Source organism: Sinohyriopsis cumingii, chromosome 7 (genome assembly GCF_028554795.1).
Source record: "Sinohyriopsis cumingii isolate HCF-2022 chromosome 7, ASM2855479v2, whole genome shotgun sequence".
NCBI classification, from domain to species: Eukaryota; Metazoa; Mollusca; class Bivalvia; order Unionida; family Unionidae; genus Sinohyriopsis; species Sinohyriopsis cumingii.
In genome coordinates, this window is record NC_142967.1 from 75,168,985 (window position 1) to 75,187,909 (window position 18,925).

General features: G+C 33.7%; 1 protein-coding gene across 1 annotated transcript; it reads left to right on the forward strand.

Moving 5' to 3' along the window:
• The first annotated feature begins 1,085 nt into the window (after window positions 1-1,085).
• LOC149795532 (uncharacterized) lies at window positions 1,086-16,039 on the forward strand. Its single transcript, XM_089964109.1, has 2 exons — window positions 1,086-2,098; window positions 13,350-16,039. The coding sequence occupies exons 1-2, from the start codon at window positions 1,414-1,416 to the stop codon at window positions 13,796-13,798; spliced, it is 1,134 nt and encodes a 377-aa protein (XP_089820235.1). The 5' UTR covers window positions 1,086-1,413; the 3' UTR covers window positions 13,799-16,039.
• The last annotated feature ends 2,886 nt before the right edge of the window (window positions 16,040-18,925 follow it).

Genomic DNA, 18,925 nt, shown 5'->3' on the forward strand with positions numbered 1-18,925 from the left:
TTTGTCACAATCCATTAATTTGCTATATGCATACGTGCAGCTTTGTAGCTTATTATTATTCTTGTTTGATTTCAGTTTATGGAGGTAATTTGCCACAAATCTGATACAGCTACAGCTATGTTCAATAAATAGTTTTTACCTCACTGGCTGTTACCTCAGCTGTCTTTACTAATGCTGTTGCAATCGCTGCACTCTTGTTATATGAACTTCCGTGTCAAACACCTAGCACAGAAACACACACACACACACACACACACACACACACACACACACACACACACACACACACGTGTGCAAATGTGTAGTCAAAGAGCAACTTCAAAGTCAATGTATTATAAAAGTGTGAGTACCAATCATTGCCGATGGAAACAGCTGGGAACTCTTCTGGAAACGAAGTGCTACGTTTACATCAGTGTAGGTTTTGTACGATTTAGTTTTCTTGTATTTCTTCAGAATAAAAGAACGTTAACTTTTGTGGAATACCTTCTGCCAATTTCAAATATAGAAATAGAGTACCACACTGAATTTTAGCCCATGATTTATAAACAACCTCTCCACCTGTTTCGACAGTTCTTTAGTTTTACACCCTTTGGCAAAATGCAGCTATACATTTCTTAAATATTTACATTCAAACAATTAGAAACCACTTCGTGTTCTTTTTGAAGGGGAGAAAACATTATAATTTTAAATTAGGAGTTGTAATAGCCATACGATGATATACCTTAAGGCGTCAAGAAATTAATTTGTTGATAGCGATGTGATTTGCATGGTATTTATTGATTTCAGGTTGTTCGCTGACTGCTTTCTCTCACAGACTTGTGTGTTTACTATTAGCTGCCTCGATTACCGAGTAAATCTACTGGCAATAGTCTCAAATGTTCCGTTGCCGGCTGCTCATTTCCCCCGCCTGGTTAAAGTGATAAAATAATCCCCTTCTTCCAATTGGCTGTCAATCAAAAATAAGTTGAGTCCCAAAACGAGGCTCGTATAACTTGGCTTCAGATATGAACTATTATCTATTAGATGAAATCTTAACTGCTTATTGTCACATAATGCTAGCATATTAAATAGATAAAGAAGGAACTTTGAAAGTGTTGCACAAGTTTGGACTTCATTGCTGTTATTCCGTTGATTGACACAGACGAGTAACTGTTGGGGATTATCACATAAATGTACGCTGCAGTCTTTCTCTTTTATTCGTCTCTATGTGAAAGAAACTCTTGTTGAATTAGTTCTTTTGTGCTTCGCAGGAGATGATAAAGAAAAATGCTGTGATAATTCACGTTAATAGAACTTAATTTAAGGAATAACGGTTATGTTTGTTTGTAAATTAGGAATCTTACGTCTCGAAACATAACGGAAAAGTTATAAAAATAAAACGATTCTTTAACGGGGAAAGACGTTTACTTTTGAATGAAAAGAGACATTTTTATCCACACACAGAAAATGGAACAGAACCATATAGCAGTCCTTCCAACTTCGGCTGCATTGACAGAGGAAAAGAAGGGGTTTTCATTGTCCCCCTTTTCAATAGAACACATTCTTACCATGAGGCAAGGGGACCTTTCATCGAAAGATTCCCTCATCCGGAAAGGTAAAGTTTTCGGTTTCCACGAGTCGAACTGTTCATCAGCACTGGATCTCACAATTCGTCCAAATCTTGATTTCGAGAAAAGTGAGGAGAAATGTACGTCAGACGAATTAAAATGCGCCGATGATTCCGGATATGATTTTAATAAAATGGTGCGTAACAGTGACAAACTCGTAGCTCATGATAAGTGTGATGTAACTCGTATTATTAAAACTGAACCTGACTGTCTTATTGAGAATTTACAAAATTATATAGAGGCTGAAGCAGAGGAAGGCGATATTTGGTCTGATAATATAGATACGTCGTCGGATGATGAGGGTTCTCCGACCTTAGACCGGGCAACCTCCTTCCGAAACAACCTCAGAGATTCCAGGACTGGCGAGGAGAGAAAGGCGTCCATCGACGGACGGTGCAGCGACGATGTTGATGATGATGACGACGACGAAATGCACATATATCATTCAGACAAATTCAAACACATTCGGAAGGACAAGAAACCGAGAGACGGTAAGTTTTTCCTAAGAAACTGTCAGTTGATTTGTCAGAGAGAAAGATAATTATTAGTAAGAATCAGCAAAATCTTGTTATTTTGTCCAATAGAATATCATGGACCGAAAAAAAGAATTTCTCGGATTAAATGTTGACACTTATTAACGAGTGTATCTTTGAAATGAACTTCTTTAACTTTTCTCAGTTATTTTCATAAGTGTTATTAAATTTTTCCACGATTACTTGTGATAAGTTTGAATTATTAGTTAACTCCACGCATGATATGGAAGTTTCTGACATATATTTACAAATACTGTCGAACAATTTAAGCAGTAAAACAGAGGTCTACGTATTTTCAAATGTTTTAGCAATATATAGCAAAAACATGATCAAGCATGTTTAATTGGCAAAGGAAAGTTGATTGCTGATTCAAGTCTCTGCTGAGGTATCATATTATAGCTTTTAATAAATATACTTATATTCCAACAAGGTGCTGTCAACCTCAATATTCTAAGAACCGAATACTGCTATTTTAGGAATTGTCTTTTTTTAAAGAATGATTTAAGACCATCTTCAAAAAGAAAAAAGAAATGTATATAGATCATCCATGTCAAACGTCAATTTGTAGCTTCGGCGGACGCCTCTTGCTAACGTGGATTTTGAAACTATGTGAGAAAAGTCAACAATTTCTAAAATTTGGAGATAACAAAGTAAACAAAAATCCTAAACATAAAATATCAATAATTTGCCAAAAAGACACACACACACACACACACACACACACACACACACACCCCAAAACAAAGTAAAAAAAATGACTACAGTGCCTCTTTAGCTAGAATTATGCAACAAAACTCCAATAGTGTCTCAAACTGAATATTAACTTTCATAAAAAAAATTGAAAGAATATCAAACATAACTTTGTAAATTAGATTTTGAAGCAACAAAGACTATACTTGTGTCCTTTGATGCTTCGCTTACCTTTATTTCCTTTTTAAAAGTGTTTCAGGTATCAAAAACTTTAGTTTAATTTTCTTCGTAATGTTTGTAAAATACATTTAGAGTAAGGTATGCCTGTAGCTGTCGAACATATACAGTATTAAATTTTGGAAGAGATTTCTGTCGTCTCTTCTTTTAACCTCTATATATTCTTCGGATAGAAAAGTAAAAAAAAAATAAGAGCTGTTTTTTATTCTTCCAAATTTTATCTCTTCCAATACATTAACGGGAACGAAAACAAGTCATGAACTTGTTATATAATTAACAGAAATAACGAAATGTCATTCAATTGTTTCTTGAATATCATAAATCAGAAGGGATATTCTTGTTCCCCTTCCTTGCTTTCGTTAATTTTTTCGTGGTGGAGTTACATTTTTAAGAAGCGTTACTTAAACTGAGCTCATCTGTCTTAGACTTACGATTCTGTGCATCTAATACAAATATCGCAGAAATCTCACCCCCCCCCCCCAAGAAATATTAACCATACCAATTTAGGACAATGCTTGAAAAATCCGAAAATTTCAAAATATATTTTATTAGTGGGATCTTTAAAGAAAAAGAATGCATTAATTATTGCATCGTCACAAAATACCATACATTAATTAATGTCTAGCTATTCATAAGTTCTTCACTAAAACGCGAACAAGTTAACGACATGTCTAGCTAATTATAAGCCCTTCACTAAAATGCAACTAAACTAATTACATGTCTAGCTATTCGTAAGTTCTTCACTAAAACGCGACCAAGTTAACGACATGTCTAGCTGATTATACGCCCTTCACTAAACTGCAACTAAATTAATTACGTGTCTAGCTATTCATAAGTTCTTCACTAAAATGCAGCAAAGTTAACTACATGTCTAGCTGTTCATAAGTTTTTTTCACTAAAATGCATTCAAATTCAATATATGTCTGGTTCTGTATAGGCTCTTCTCTAAAACGCGATCATATTAATCACAAGTCGATATATTTATAACCTTTTCACTTAAACGCGTTCAAATAAACTATTTCTCTAGCTATTTATAAGCTCGTCACTGAAATGCAATCAAATTAACTACATATATAGTTGTTTATAATCTCTTAAGTAAAAAATGATCAAATAAAACAAAACGTTTAGTATAAAAACAAGTAGTGTGAAATTAAAATGTCCAAAATAAATTCATAAAAATATCTGCATATTTCGAGCATAATCCTCGAACGTATGTTTCTGAGAATGAAATTGTCCACATAAAGAACTCCACCTTTTACTGCAAATAAATTTAATCCATTCTCTACTTTGATCATTCAAAAATATACTTGAAATATATTCGGATATATGTGATATTAAACAAATGCCAATACTGTTCTTTTGTGCTGCACAAATTCTCTCTTTCTGATTATATCATAGCGCAAATGTGCTCCACAAATTCCCTCTTTCTGATTATATCACAGCGCAAATGTACTCCACAAATTCTCTCTTTCTGATTATATCATAGCGCAAATGTACTCCACAAATTCCCTCTTTCTGATTATATCACAGCGCAAATGTACTCCACAAATTCTCTCTTTCTGATTATATCATAGCGCAAATGTGCTCCACAAATTCCCTCTTTCTGATTATATCACAGCGCAAATGTACTCCACAAATTCCCTCTTTCTGATTATATCATAGCGCAAAAACAAACTCAGATGCACAGCTACATTCTTGTATTTCCAAAGCAGTTAAAATTGACTACAATCAACTGTGTATTGACGAAATGAATGAACGCTGCAAAGCCGTGTCAAGTGTGACCGCTGCAACATGTAATTCTTAACCTTTTGCCAATAATCTCCATTACAAATTGATAAGTTGCTTCTTTTAGTTTTTTTTCCCATTCCTATTGATTAAATGAATATAAGACACACGTATGATTTAAACAAGAAAAATGGTTTAAATGAAGAAAATAGTTGAACAGTGAAATCTCTGGCTTTAGCATAGTGATTGCTTACTTAAACGAGTTGGAAATATAAACTAAGCGAAACGAGGAACCGGCAAGAGGTAATTTAAACATACATACATATATATATATATATATATATATATATATATATATATATATATATATATATATATATATATATATATATATATATATATATATATATATATATATATATATATATATATATATATTCTTCATAGACTAAACCTCCCTTGATAGAGGCAATGTTCCCCGGACCACTGACAATTCACTTATTGCTGGTCATATCCTCCGGATCACCGACATGTCACTTCTGTTGACGTGTGTTCGAGTCTTTCTGAGTTCTTCCTCCACCAAATATACTAGCCATCATATATATATTGTCTGTCATGTGCTAAGAAATGACGTTCAATCCACTACCATCGACGTTGTTTGGTACATCAAACGACTTGAGCCAACAGCTGTTTCACGGTGCAACATGTATTTTTGATAATTTGAAATCAGAAATATTTTTTAATAATTTTTTATAAAAAAAGCCCATAAGAAACAATCGTAAGAAACAAACACAAACAGAAGAAATGCATAATGATGTTTTCATAAGATTAGCTCTTGAGAAATGCTTTGAAAATGCAAAAGATGAAAGCTATCTTTTAAAAAATTAAATTTCACATATGTTCAACACTCTCGTGTTTCACCTAATATACGTATATCTTATAAAGCATCTTTCATCTGAACCCTAAAAATATCGTCTGATCCGCCTCGGCACAAAAGGAAAATTATGTTTTGTTAACCCCGTGCCTCATAAGGGAATGTCCATTCGTCATCTGCAGTCCCAGTAACCCATTGAATTTCACACGCCTGTTTAAAATGGTCTGCATTTCCTTCATAACGAATGGAAACAATCAACTTTCATTGCTTCAAACGAAAGAATTATTGTGATTTAGTCTTATAAAAACACATTTAAATAATCAATTGTATCATGGATGACCACCCTCGAAGGACCATTTAGTGATTCCTTTTATATATTACTTCACAATCCGGTTGGTTTTGAATGGTTTTGAAGTCATACGCTTTTGTACTCAAATATCGGAATTTTACGTGCTGCTTATGTACAGTTTTATGCAAGTAGGAGATGACTTTTTTTTTAAAGAAGGTATAAAGACACACAGCAGACACATCGGCCCTCTCCAGTTTTGTTTCTAACTTGAGTGTTCAATAAAAGTGTCATGAATAATTTTTAACTAACAATAAAATTATGCATGATCACAATAGTTGACTATTAAAATCAAGTCTATGAATAAATAAATAAATAAATAAATAAATAAATAAATAAATAAATATTCCACAACAATTATCCAATATTGCAGTATATATTTAAAATAATCCTTCTAGTTCTGAGGAACCGCTCCGGTGGCCTAGTAGTTAGGCGTCCGCCTCGGATGCGGGAGATGGTGGGTTCGAGTCATATCAAAGACTTACAAAAATGGTACTAACAGCTGCCTCACTTAGGTTAGTGTTAGGACTGGACGGCCTAGTGTCAGTATAATGTGACTGGGTGGGACATCATGCTAGACATCATTATAAACTGCCACACTGCAGACAACGTAGCGATATGACTGAAAAATTGTTAAAGCTAGTTAAAAATCCAAATCACACACACACACACACACACACACACACACACACGTTCTGAGGAACGGTTGAACTAAGTTCAAGCATACTTTTTGGCCTTAAAATAAAAGGGAAGGGATCAGACATATTACAAATTTTTCATTTTTATCTGCACAGAGTATGCAATTGATCCATTTATCTTTTTAAACAAGTATGTAAATTACAGTCTAGTAAAGAAAGAATGAAAGAATAAAGAAACAAATACAATTATTACATAAAACTAACACATTTATTTCACTCCGAGAACTAACCCATCATGTACTCTACAGTTTACTTCAGCCGTGCTTTACTGGCCCTGAAAAAAAATAAAAAAAAAAAAAATAATATCAACATAAATGGGGGTAGACACAAGATATTAAATTCTTTTTCCTCTTCATATAAGCACAAACATATCGCAAATTATCATTCATAATATTTGGAAAAAGTGTGCAAATGATTTACATCACTATTTACACAATTGTATGAAAATGAAAAGGTGAAGAGGAAAGAAAGAGCGTTACAAATAACACAAGAGAACCTTTTTATATTTTCTGTGCCATTTTCCATCTTTCGTGCCATTTTATTATATTTGTATAATTCTATAATATTTATGTCATTTTATAATATTTGTATAATTCTATAATATTTTAATATTTATGATATTTTATAATATTTGTATAATTCTATATTATTTATGTTCTTTTATATTATTTGTGCTGATAGTTTAAACATATGTTGTTTCCATAAATGTTGACGAAAATCTTTGGGCGACAAGATCTCACAATTTAGATTGCTTCCCCTGCAATCTATAATAAATTTTCATGGATATCGGCAATGAATTAATATGGCTTAACACAATGATATATAAGGGTACAAGATTCAGGGATATATGCATGAGAGACAGAGACAGACAGACAGACAGACAGACAGAGAATTTTGAATATTCCATATAACAATTTTTTAAAAAAGTCATTGGTATATCGAGATGAGTTAGCTCTTAAACCAGTTTCCTACGATGTTCAATAAAGTAAATACATATGTAATGATGATGTGCATTTTCTATATCCCCTCCACAAGCTCAACATGTATTATTTTTTTAATGATTAGAATATAAATAATTATGGATATAACTAGAGTTATTTCTGGTTCTTGTATTCAGAACGGATAATATCCTGTTACCAACTAAGAAATGGATTGGTATTTCTGTTGTCTTAGCCCCCCCCCCCCTTTTTTTTTTCTTGTGAAGACGGACTCATTACTTTCACCTTTTATTGAATCTGGAGTGAATTCCAAGCATTATATATCAAGTTATTTAGAGTTTAAAATTGATTAAAATTATTCCTATTGATAAGATTATACCTGTTTGTCTCACCAAACGTGGAAGTAGAAGGTCAGCAAGATATGAAAGAGAGACAATGTATAAAATTGTACGAAAATAACACAGTTTATGAAACGTTTTCTTTCCAACACCTTGACATATTTAGGAATCCGTACAATCAAAGCCTAGGACACGAGCTACATCAGTGTCTCTTCTTATACATATATATATATATATATATATATATATATATATATATATATATATATATATATATATATATATATATATATATATATATATATATATATATATATATATATATATATATATATATAAGAAATATGTTCCTACAGTTTGACCTCTTTCCAAAGATACGATATTTTTCTTTAAAACCTCCCGTAATAAAAATACGTCTTAAAAAGATTTAGTTAAATTTTTTAAAATAATTGATATAAAAATTCCATAGAAACACGAAAAAATTGTCTAAGGTATGAATGTTTGTGTTAGTAATGGCGTATGGCTTGATTAATAATTTTTGCTTCGTCAAACATTTTCTTCTCAACAATAGTAAGGATGCATACGAAATCAAATTATTTTGCGTAAATTTGAAACTTGCCGTATGGTTCAGAGGTGGACTTTCTGATGAAAAGTTGACAGCGTCACGCTGATGATATATTGTATGCGATAACTGGATACTATTAATAATGTACATTTTATACTAAAAATGGATATTGATTATATAGTATCGTGAATACAGATTATATAGTATCCTTCATAACCGGGTTCTGGTTGTATACTTTTCTGATGACAGGATACTAATTATATTGTATCGTGAATGCGGTAACTAGCTGCTGATTATACACTATCCTGAATGTGATTAGTGGGTGCTGATTATATACTATCCCGAATACGATAACTGGGTGCTAATTATATACTATCCTGAATGCAATGACTGCATACTGATCATATAGTATCCTGAATGCGATGACTGGATGCTGATTATATACTATCGTGAATGCAATAACTGGGTGCTGATTATATAGTATCCTGATTGCGATAACTGGGTGCTGATTATACAGTATCCTGAATGCGATAACTGGGTGCATATTATATACTATCCTGAATGTGATTACTGGGTGCTGATTATATACTATCGTGAATGCGATAACTGAGTGCTGATTATATAGTATCCTGAATGCGATAACTGGGTTCTGATTATATACCATCTGGAATGCGATAACTGGGTGCTGATTATATACTATCATGATTGCGATTACTGGGTGCTGATTATATACTATCCTGAATACGATGACTGGATGCTGATTCTATACTATCCTGAATGCGATAACTGGGTGCTGATTATATGCTATCATGATTGCGATAACTGGGTGCTGATTATATACTATCGTGAATGCGATGACTGGATGCTGATTATATATTATCCTGATTGTGATAACTGGGTACTGATTATATACTATCCTGAATGCGATGACTGGATGCCGATTCTATAATATCCTGACTGTGATAACTGGGTACTGATTATATAGTATCCTGATTGCGATAACTGGGTACTGATTATGTACTATCCTGAATGCGGTAACTGACTACTGATTATGTACTATCCTGAATGCAGTAACTGAGTAGTGATTATATACTATCCTGAATGCGATAACAGGGCGCTGATTATATACTATCCTGTATACGATAACAGGGTGCTGATTATATACTATCTTGAACGATAACTGGGTGCTGATTATATAGTATCCTGATTGCGATAACTGGGTACTGATTATGTACTATCCTGAATGCAGTAACTGAGTAGTGATTATATACTATCCTGAATACGATAACTGGGTGCTGATTATATACTATCTTGAATACGATAACTGGGTGCTGATTATATAGTATCCTGATTGCGATAACTGGGTACTGATTATGTACTATCCTGAATGCGGTAACTGAGTAGTGATTATATACTATCTTGAATACGATAACTGGGTGCTGATTATATAGTATCCTGAATGCGATAACAGGGTGCTGATTATATACTATCCTGAATACGATAACTGTGCATATTATATACTATCGTGAATGCGATAACTGGGTGCTGATTATATACTATCCTGAATACGATAAATAGGTGCTGATTATATACTATCCTGACTACGATAACTGGACACTAATTATTTACAATGCTGAATGCGTTAACTGGATACTGATTATATACTATCCTGAATGCGATAACTGGGTGCTGATTATATGCTATCCTGAATGCGATAACTGGGTGCTGATTATATACTATCCTGAATGCGATGACTGGAAACTGATTATATACTACCGTGAATGCGATAACTGGGTGCTGATTCTATACTATCGTGAATGCGATAACTGGGTGCTGATTATATACTATCCTGAATACGATAACTGGGTGCTGATTATATACTGCCCTGAATGCGATTACTGGGTGCTGATTATATACTATCCTGAATGCGATAACTGGGTACTGATTATATACTATCCTGAATGCGATACCTGGGTGCTGATTATATACTATCCTAAATACGATAACTGGGTGCATATTATATACCATCCTGAATGCAATGACTGCATACTGATTATATAGCATCCTGAATGCGATGACTGGATGCTGATTATATACTATCGTGAATGCGATAACTGGGTGCTGATTATATACTATCCTGATTGCGATAACTGGATGCTGATTATATAGTATCCTGAATGCGATAACTGGGTGCTGATTATATACTATCATGATTGCGATAACCGAGTAGTGATTATATACTATCCTGAATACGGTAACTGAGTACTGATTATATACTATCCTGAATTCGGTAACTGAGTACTGATTATATACTATCCTGAATGCGGTAACTGAGTACTGATTATATACTATCCTGAATTCGGTAACTGAGTACTGATTATATACTATCCTGAATTCGGTAACTGAGTACTGATTATATACTATCCTGAATTCGGTAACTGAGTACTGATTATATAAATTATCCTGCATGCTATAACTGGGTAACCAACCCTAAACTACGGTTTTATATTGGAGTTTGAAAAATACTTGCTCAAGGATTGTTTTATTTGTTGATATAAATATTCCTCATATATTAAATAAAAATAATTCTCAATAGGCATGTTGCTTCTTAAATCTAATACTGAATTCGTACAAAAAAACAACCGTTTTCAAATGTCAGTCTGTATCGTGACGTTGTGAAATCATTTATTTGCCAAACTAATTTAGATCACAGGTTTATCTGACGGAAACTATTGAAAAATAAAATCAAATGAAAGAGGCGTCAATTTTATACTGTAGATTGTTGTAGCTTTGCTTTATTTCATCTTTATTCTCCAACTCTCTTATCTTCCTCGTCTTTGTTTTATTGTTTTATTATCATTGCCATTATAACCATATTCTTATTTTTGTCTTCTTTCTTCTTTTTCCCTTCTTTTAGTTTCTTAAATTTTCACGAAGAGCTTGCATTGTATACTGGACAAAACTGCAACTGCATTAACGTAACATGTTTAAACTTTGGATATACTGTAATATTACAGACCAGACAAGTTTTATTAAGCAAAATATCTCAGGGAATTATTAAATTATCATTATAAATTAGTGCCATACACGCATCATAGGTTTCTGCATGGCAACACATTGACAATACGTCACTCACAAACTAGGCTTCGTGTCATCGTGTTATATTACCAAATTACATTATTGTGGTCTGTTGAGCAGGGATATAGACAATATAGATATTATTTCCATGAGATATGTCTGTTTGGTACTGATTGCCTTGGCTGAATTATACTGATGGAATTAGTTTTCAGTGTCACATGGTGCGATTTAAACTAATCTATAGAATTGTTAAAAAATTTGGAACTATAAAAATCGTACTGAAACGGAATCCTGCTTTTTCTTTTGTTATAATTTCTTATTCTGTATCTTTCCTAAATTTGTGTTAAATATTCTGAATACTTACTCTAAACTTTTTTGGACGAGATTCATCACTTCATTGCCTACTTACAATTTAGGAAATAGGAATGTATTCTCCATATCGCTGAATCATGGAATCATGGACCTTTTCCTTGATATTTTTGTGTGTGTTGCTTTTGCACAACGTCTTGCAAACTTGTATCTAGAATGTTGTAGTTTGCCTCAATTGTACGTCGGAATTCTTCTGTGTATGCTCAATGCCATGTTTTCCTGTTTGGAGAAGATTTTAGATCTAGTGCATTTAACGACTCCAAAACTGAGTCCAGTCTTTAAGATACAACCCAAGATAGCTTTTTTATTTCTTGTTAGGATCTGGTATGAAAACTTACAAAACAGCAACTGTTACTGTAACTACTATTACCAATGCTACATATGCATTTGCTCTATTATTATTGTTTTAGTCGTTGCTGGTGTTATTATTATTATTATTGTTATTATTATTATTATTATCCAATGACAAGAAGCTCTCAAGTTTCACCGATAATAGACAGATATATTGTGGGAAGATTCGTGTCGTGATATAGAACGTGATCGGGCCTCTCGAGGCCATCGTAAGCCGATAATAAAAGCCCAGAGCAGTCATAAGTGGCACTTAATGTGCGATTGTACAGATGGTTTTTCTCCCAGACAAATACTGGCATGTTTTAAACATACATATTCTTTACACTATTGTAAATTATAAAACAAGGAACTCATCAATGAAGAATTTTTCAAGATGGAACTACTCAAATTTTTTAGCAGATTTTATTCACAATATTCTTTTCAATCCCTCGACTTAATAAATTTTCAATGCGGTAAAATACTTTTTTCTTTGAAATTATATATATATATATATATATATATATATACGTGAATGTCTTCTTACCAAAAGTGTCTAAGGTAAAAAGAAATTTAGATAACGCTGAAATTTTAAACAGGTCGAGGTTGCATGACGAATTTCGTGCGAAACTAAAATGTATTTGCATAACATGGATGTCCAACCGCAGTGACTGAAAGGACCTAAACGCAAAACGTAACCAAAGTGTGACAGACAGACAGAGGTAACACTATATGCTCGTACCATAGTCCTGAGGAGGTATACAAATGTCAAATTATTCGAAATCTTCTTCGCTTTAATCAAATTAAAGAAATATACGGTGATTTAAGCTAACGCGTGACTTAAGTTTAAAATATAATTATAACTAATCATAATGCACTTTACATTCGTGCATTTAAAGAAAGAAATGTAAAATATTAGTCTAAAATATTTCCCCAACACTCTTCACATAAAACTATCCACCATGCTTCATTTAACTGAGTCAATTTTTGTGGTGAATACAATATAATTTCGAATTTTTTTCAGATTCAAATAATGACAAAGATGAAAATATAAACAAGGGCGAGGAATTCCAATACGCACATATCGATGGGAAAACCGATAAATGTCCAGGCCATCCGAAGCCTCGAAAGAAAAGGTCACGGGCAGCATTTTCGCATGCGCAGGTATTTGAGTTAGAACGTCGTTTCCGGCACCAGCGTTACTTGAGTGGCCCAGAGAGGGCAGAGTTAGCTCAAAGCTTGAAACTGACGGAAACCCAGGTGAAAATTTGGTTCCAGAACAGACGATATAAGACAAAACGCAGACAGTTGCAACAGGAACAATCTTTCGCACACGCTGCAAGAAAAGCAGCTGTAACAATATTGGTACAGGATGGCAAGCGTCTCTATAACCCTGCTGAATTCGTCAGGCCAATTTTATATCCGTCTTTGCCGATGCCCGCATTGAATTACTTTTGTCATTTTGTGCACTGAGCGTTGTGTTCATTTTAGAAAATAAGCGTAAAGCACATAGTAGCTAATTTTGTAACTAATGACTTTGTTCTGTGAGGTAGACATCACGTCTATTTAAAGTCTTTGTTATTTGACACAATATCTTCATGTTGTAACTTTAAAATACATTCTTTACATTATGTTTTTGGAAATCTTCGTAAAAATGGTAATATTAGATTCTGATTATTTAATTTTTCTTTAAAGTTTTGAGTGTGCAAGTGCTCGGCCGTTCATGCTGTAAACATTCCTATATCAGTGTCTTTGTCTATTGTGATCCATTAAATTCTGAGCGTGGTGACTACGTTATATCTGTACCCATGATGTAAAATTTTGCTTTGGATACTCTTTATTCATTGGTATGTATAATTTGGTGTGTAGATTATTTTTCGACATTTAAACATTTGGAGCCATACTGTTTTCATCCTTTGTGAGTTTTTAAATACATTAAATTAAGCTATGTGGCGCTGTTTAATCTTACGGTGTTGTGCGCTGGAAGACCACTCACTCACTCAATCAATCAATCCGCTTTGTAAGATCCAAGACGTTTATGTCGCAGAAGATTGGATTATACAATGACAAATGTATTTGATCAAGGCTTCTTTATGAGATACTTGTTGAAATTTTCTTTTCTTTCCTATATGCAACAATCCAGTTAGAGAACTAAGACAAGTCATCTTTGTGAATTGTTATTAGTAATATTGTTCATGTGGGAAAAAACTTAGAAAGTTGACATAAGACTTTACCGTAACAAGTTTGTATAGAAAGACGGATAAATCGCTTAACTAGCTGTCAGTTAGTTATAAGTAATCCAGGCAGTATCTCATATTGTCACTACTTGACGATATCTCTTTAACGGATTCAGAAATGTACGTGCGAGTTTATTAATCTCCTGATAAACGTACATGCCAGTTTAAATGATGTATTCGGTACTCATAGTTGTCAGCGATAATACAGGTTGCTTCTCGAAAGCAAATAAAATAATACCCCTGACATGCACTCGAACTAAGGATCAATCGGGAATAATAAAAAAAAAAACCACATAATATCCTCTTTCGATTAATATGTTTATCTATTTCTTTACAAATCGATGCTTTTAATAAAATAAAAAAGTAGTTCCAGTTATTGAAACAATATTCATCCGTATATTGTGAACATTTCAAGAACATTGTATGAAAATGAAGAAGAGAGATACATTTATATTATCTTGTAAATTCTTGATATGTGTCGTATTTGGTAATAAAAAAAACCTAGTTTTACAAAGCTCCTTTTGTTCAGCTTTTAGCGAAGGCCCGGATCATATATTGCATCAAATTCCCAGCATTCTTGCTAAATTTTCCAGAGATAAGTATAACTGATACAAATATTCACAACTTCTTCTACATTGGTATTGTATGCTCAAGTTGTTTTTTTATAATGGAATGCGTTTTAGAATCACAATTTATTGTTCAGAATTGTATTCATAATTTTACCACTCTGGTAATCTGCAATCATATTTGAATGTCGATACATGAATCCCTTTAATTAAAAGTTGGCAATTTATGTTATGTTGCTTAGTGAACATTTTATGCTATCGGGTTGAATATCTCGCTAAATTAAAACTGAATCAACACTGGTTGCTAGAAGGCCGTTGTTTTCAGTAAATAAAATCACTGACACTAAACCGCTAATTTCATTATTTGTTGTGCCACAGAGACAGTGGCACGTAGTGTGTGCGTTGTCCGTTTCCGTAGGTGTGTAAACTTCAGTTCAAGCCTTTTGTTAGCATTTCTGTGTCAGGAGCCCCTAACACAGTTCTCTATATATTACGAATATAATATATAATCACATACTTCGTTATTCCAGTATTACTGCTACTCTTGAGTATCTTCTTCATTCCACTCATTAATGTTAGAACGTTGGAGTATCCATTTGATTCCACTCCTTATTTTTTGAACTTTGGAGTATGCATTTGATTTCACGCCTAATTGTTAGAACTTTGGATTATCCACTTGATTACACTCCTTATTGTTAGAATGTTGGAGCATCTATTTGGTTCCACTCCTTATTGTCAGAACGTCGGAGTATCTATTCGATTACACTATTTATTGTTAGAACGTTGGAGTGTCAATTTGATCACACTCCTTATTGTATCTTCTACGGTGATTATATATGCTGACTTTTCAGTTTAAAATTGTATTACTGTCATTATTATTATTGTGGCATATAGATAAAGTGATTAATTTATGATGCAGTTTGTCTTAATTTTCCCCATCCATGTACATCCTTTCGAACGAACCCACAAAACCACCTTTTTATACTTATCCTCAGTTTGTCATATGCATACTTCTTACTTAACACAGATTGTCTCTATATACGTATCTTGCTGTTCTGACATACCTACACATATGAAACATACATATATTCCTACCTACCTACCAACTTACTTTCTTTCCTACCTATATACATACATGCATACATACATACATACATACATACGTACGTACGTACATACATACAGACACACGTACTTACGTGCGTGCGTGCGTGCGTACGTACGTACGTACTTACGTACATACATACATACATACATAAAAAATATACATACAGCTTTCAGAGAAGTAAGATTGTGCAGATATTTAATGGTAAATATGGGATTTTTGTTGATGGAGTAAATTTTAACGAGGTTAAGAAGTAAAGTGTTTACGGGGATAAGTTGTAAGTGGCTAAATAAGTGTTTACGGGGATAAGTTGTAAGTGGTTAAATAAGTGTTTACGGGGATAAGTTGTAAGTGGCTAAATAAATGTTTACGGGACAAGTGGTAAGTGGCTAAATAAGTGTTTACGGGGATAAGTTGTAAGTGGCTAAATAAGTGTTTACGGGGATAAGTTGTAAGTGGCTAAATAAGTGTTTACGGGGATAAGTTGTAAGTGGCTAAATAAGTGTTTACGGGACAAGTGGTAAGTGGCTAAATAATGGTTTACCTGAATCATTGGTAAGTGGTTAAATGGGGATAAGTGGTAAGAAGGTAAAGAAGTGTTTACGGGGATAAGTGGTGAGAGGGAAAAGAACTGTTTACGGGGAAAAGCGGTACACGACGAAAGTATTTACGGGGATATGTAGTAAGCGGCTAAAATATTAACGGGGATAAGTGGTAAACGTCTAAAAAGTATTTAAAGGGATAAGTGGTATGCATCTAATGAGTTATTTACGGGGATAACTATGAAGCGGCTAAAATATTTACGGGGATTACGTGGATAAGTGATAAGCAGTTATAAATATATATGGGGATAAGTAGTAAGCGGCTAAAGAGGTGTTTGAGATATGTGGTAAGCGGCAAAGGTGGCACGCTATAGTTTCGTATTTTTGCATAGTGTTAGATTTTAAAGAAGAAGAATTTCCCACGTTTTCCTCACTGGTTATACTGTCTTGTAAAAGTGACCTTATGTATCTATGGTATTGCTAAAATAATTGTAAATTCCTTTTATTTTGGTGGATGAGTGGTGGGTACAATATGGGTTATAGAGCATACAGGTTAGCCTTACTTCAGATGTGCATCTATCCAAAAAACTGCTAACTCTGCTTAGTCATTTTCACTTCCTGGATTTCGGAGGCAAATTGTGAAACAGAGATGAAGACTTTTCTACTTTACATTTTATATATTTTATAATTCATTCATTGCACTTTCAGAAGTTGGTATTGTCTAATCTATCGAACTTCCTTTTCCCGATATTAATAACTGCTAAAATTAATGTACTTTAGACTAATTCAGGCTGATTTTTTTAACACAGTGGAACAGTCATATTGTTTAACCGTGTGCTTAGATCATTTAAACTATTCGACCGCTCTGGCGGCCTAGTGGTTAGATCATCCGCCTCAGTTGCGAGAGGTCGTGGGTTCGATCCCCGAATGAGTCATACCAAAGACTTAAAAATGGTACTAAAAGCTGCCTCGCTTGGCGCTCAGCATTAAGAGTATAGTGTTAGGACTGGTCGGTTTAGTGTCAGGATAATGTGGCTGGGTGGGACATCATGCTACATGTCTGCGGCATGATTCCCCAGTGCTAGACATCACTATAAACTGCCACACTGCAGACATCGTAGCGATATGAAGCGATATGACTGAAAAATTGTAAAAGCTACGTTACAAATCCAAATCACACACACACACACACACACACACACACACACACACACACACACACATCGCCATTTTCATAAGAGCTATATCGACAGATATTTTAGCGAAAGTTCTTGAAATTAAGATGGAGGTGTGCCAACATGCTCTCCACTGTGCATGTTGCAAATGCTGTAGACCAATTCATCTTACACCTGTCACTCTCTTAAAAGTTCAGAATATATGTAGAGTACCCTCTAAAGAAGTGTTCCAAATAAAAGGAAATGTACTGTCGATAGTTTGAGAGTGAGAGAGAGAGAGAGAGAGAGGAAATACGGCTTGATTTATTTGCGTTTCTACGAATGCTAATGCCATTACATATGATTTTGAAGAAAAAAAATCATCCATAACTGTTTTGTACCCTCAATAGATATAACTTATTGCCTGCCCGAAATACCACACATTCCTATTAATACATATTGCCGACAGATTAATAACTACAATAATTAGGAACCCTTCTTGTTAATGAAATCATTTTTTGACGAAATACTATATGCTGCCAAATACATTTAGCTTAAACAAAATGCTATGTGCACTATGCAGTTGGGATACTCACTGCAAATAACCATTTGGAGCATTCCCTACAATTTATTCTTTACGACCAGTTTCTTTTTAATATGTAAATATCATGTACAGTTCTTACTTTTGAAACAATTCAAAACTAATCTGTGAAATAATTAATCTATCTTGTGTTTTTTTCTGTCTTTAGAAACATTTTGTTTTGTGAATAATTCAATGGAGAAACTGTATTTCGGATTCCTACGATTGTCTGGAAAACTCATTTTGGTTGAGTTAAGAGTCCCTTAAAATGTGTGATGACAGACATACACTTACATTAAGGGGGCTATATTCCGAGGATGAGTTTAGCAGAAAGTCTTTGTTTGAAGAATCCGATGATCTGTTTTTGATGGGAATATTTTGAGAACATACAATTCCATTGTTGAAAAAAGGAGTAT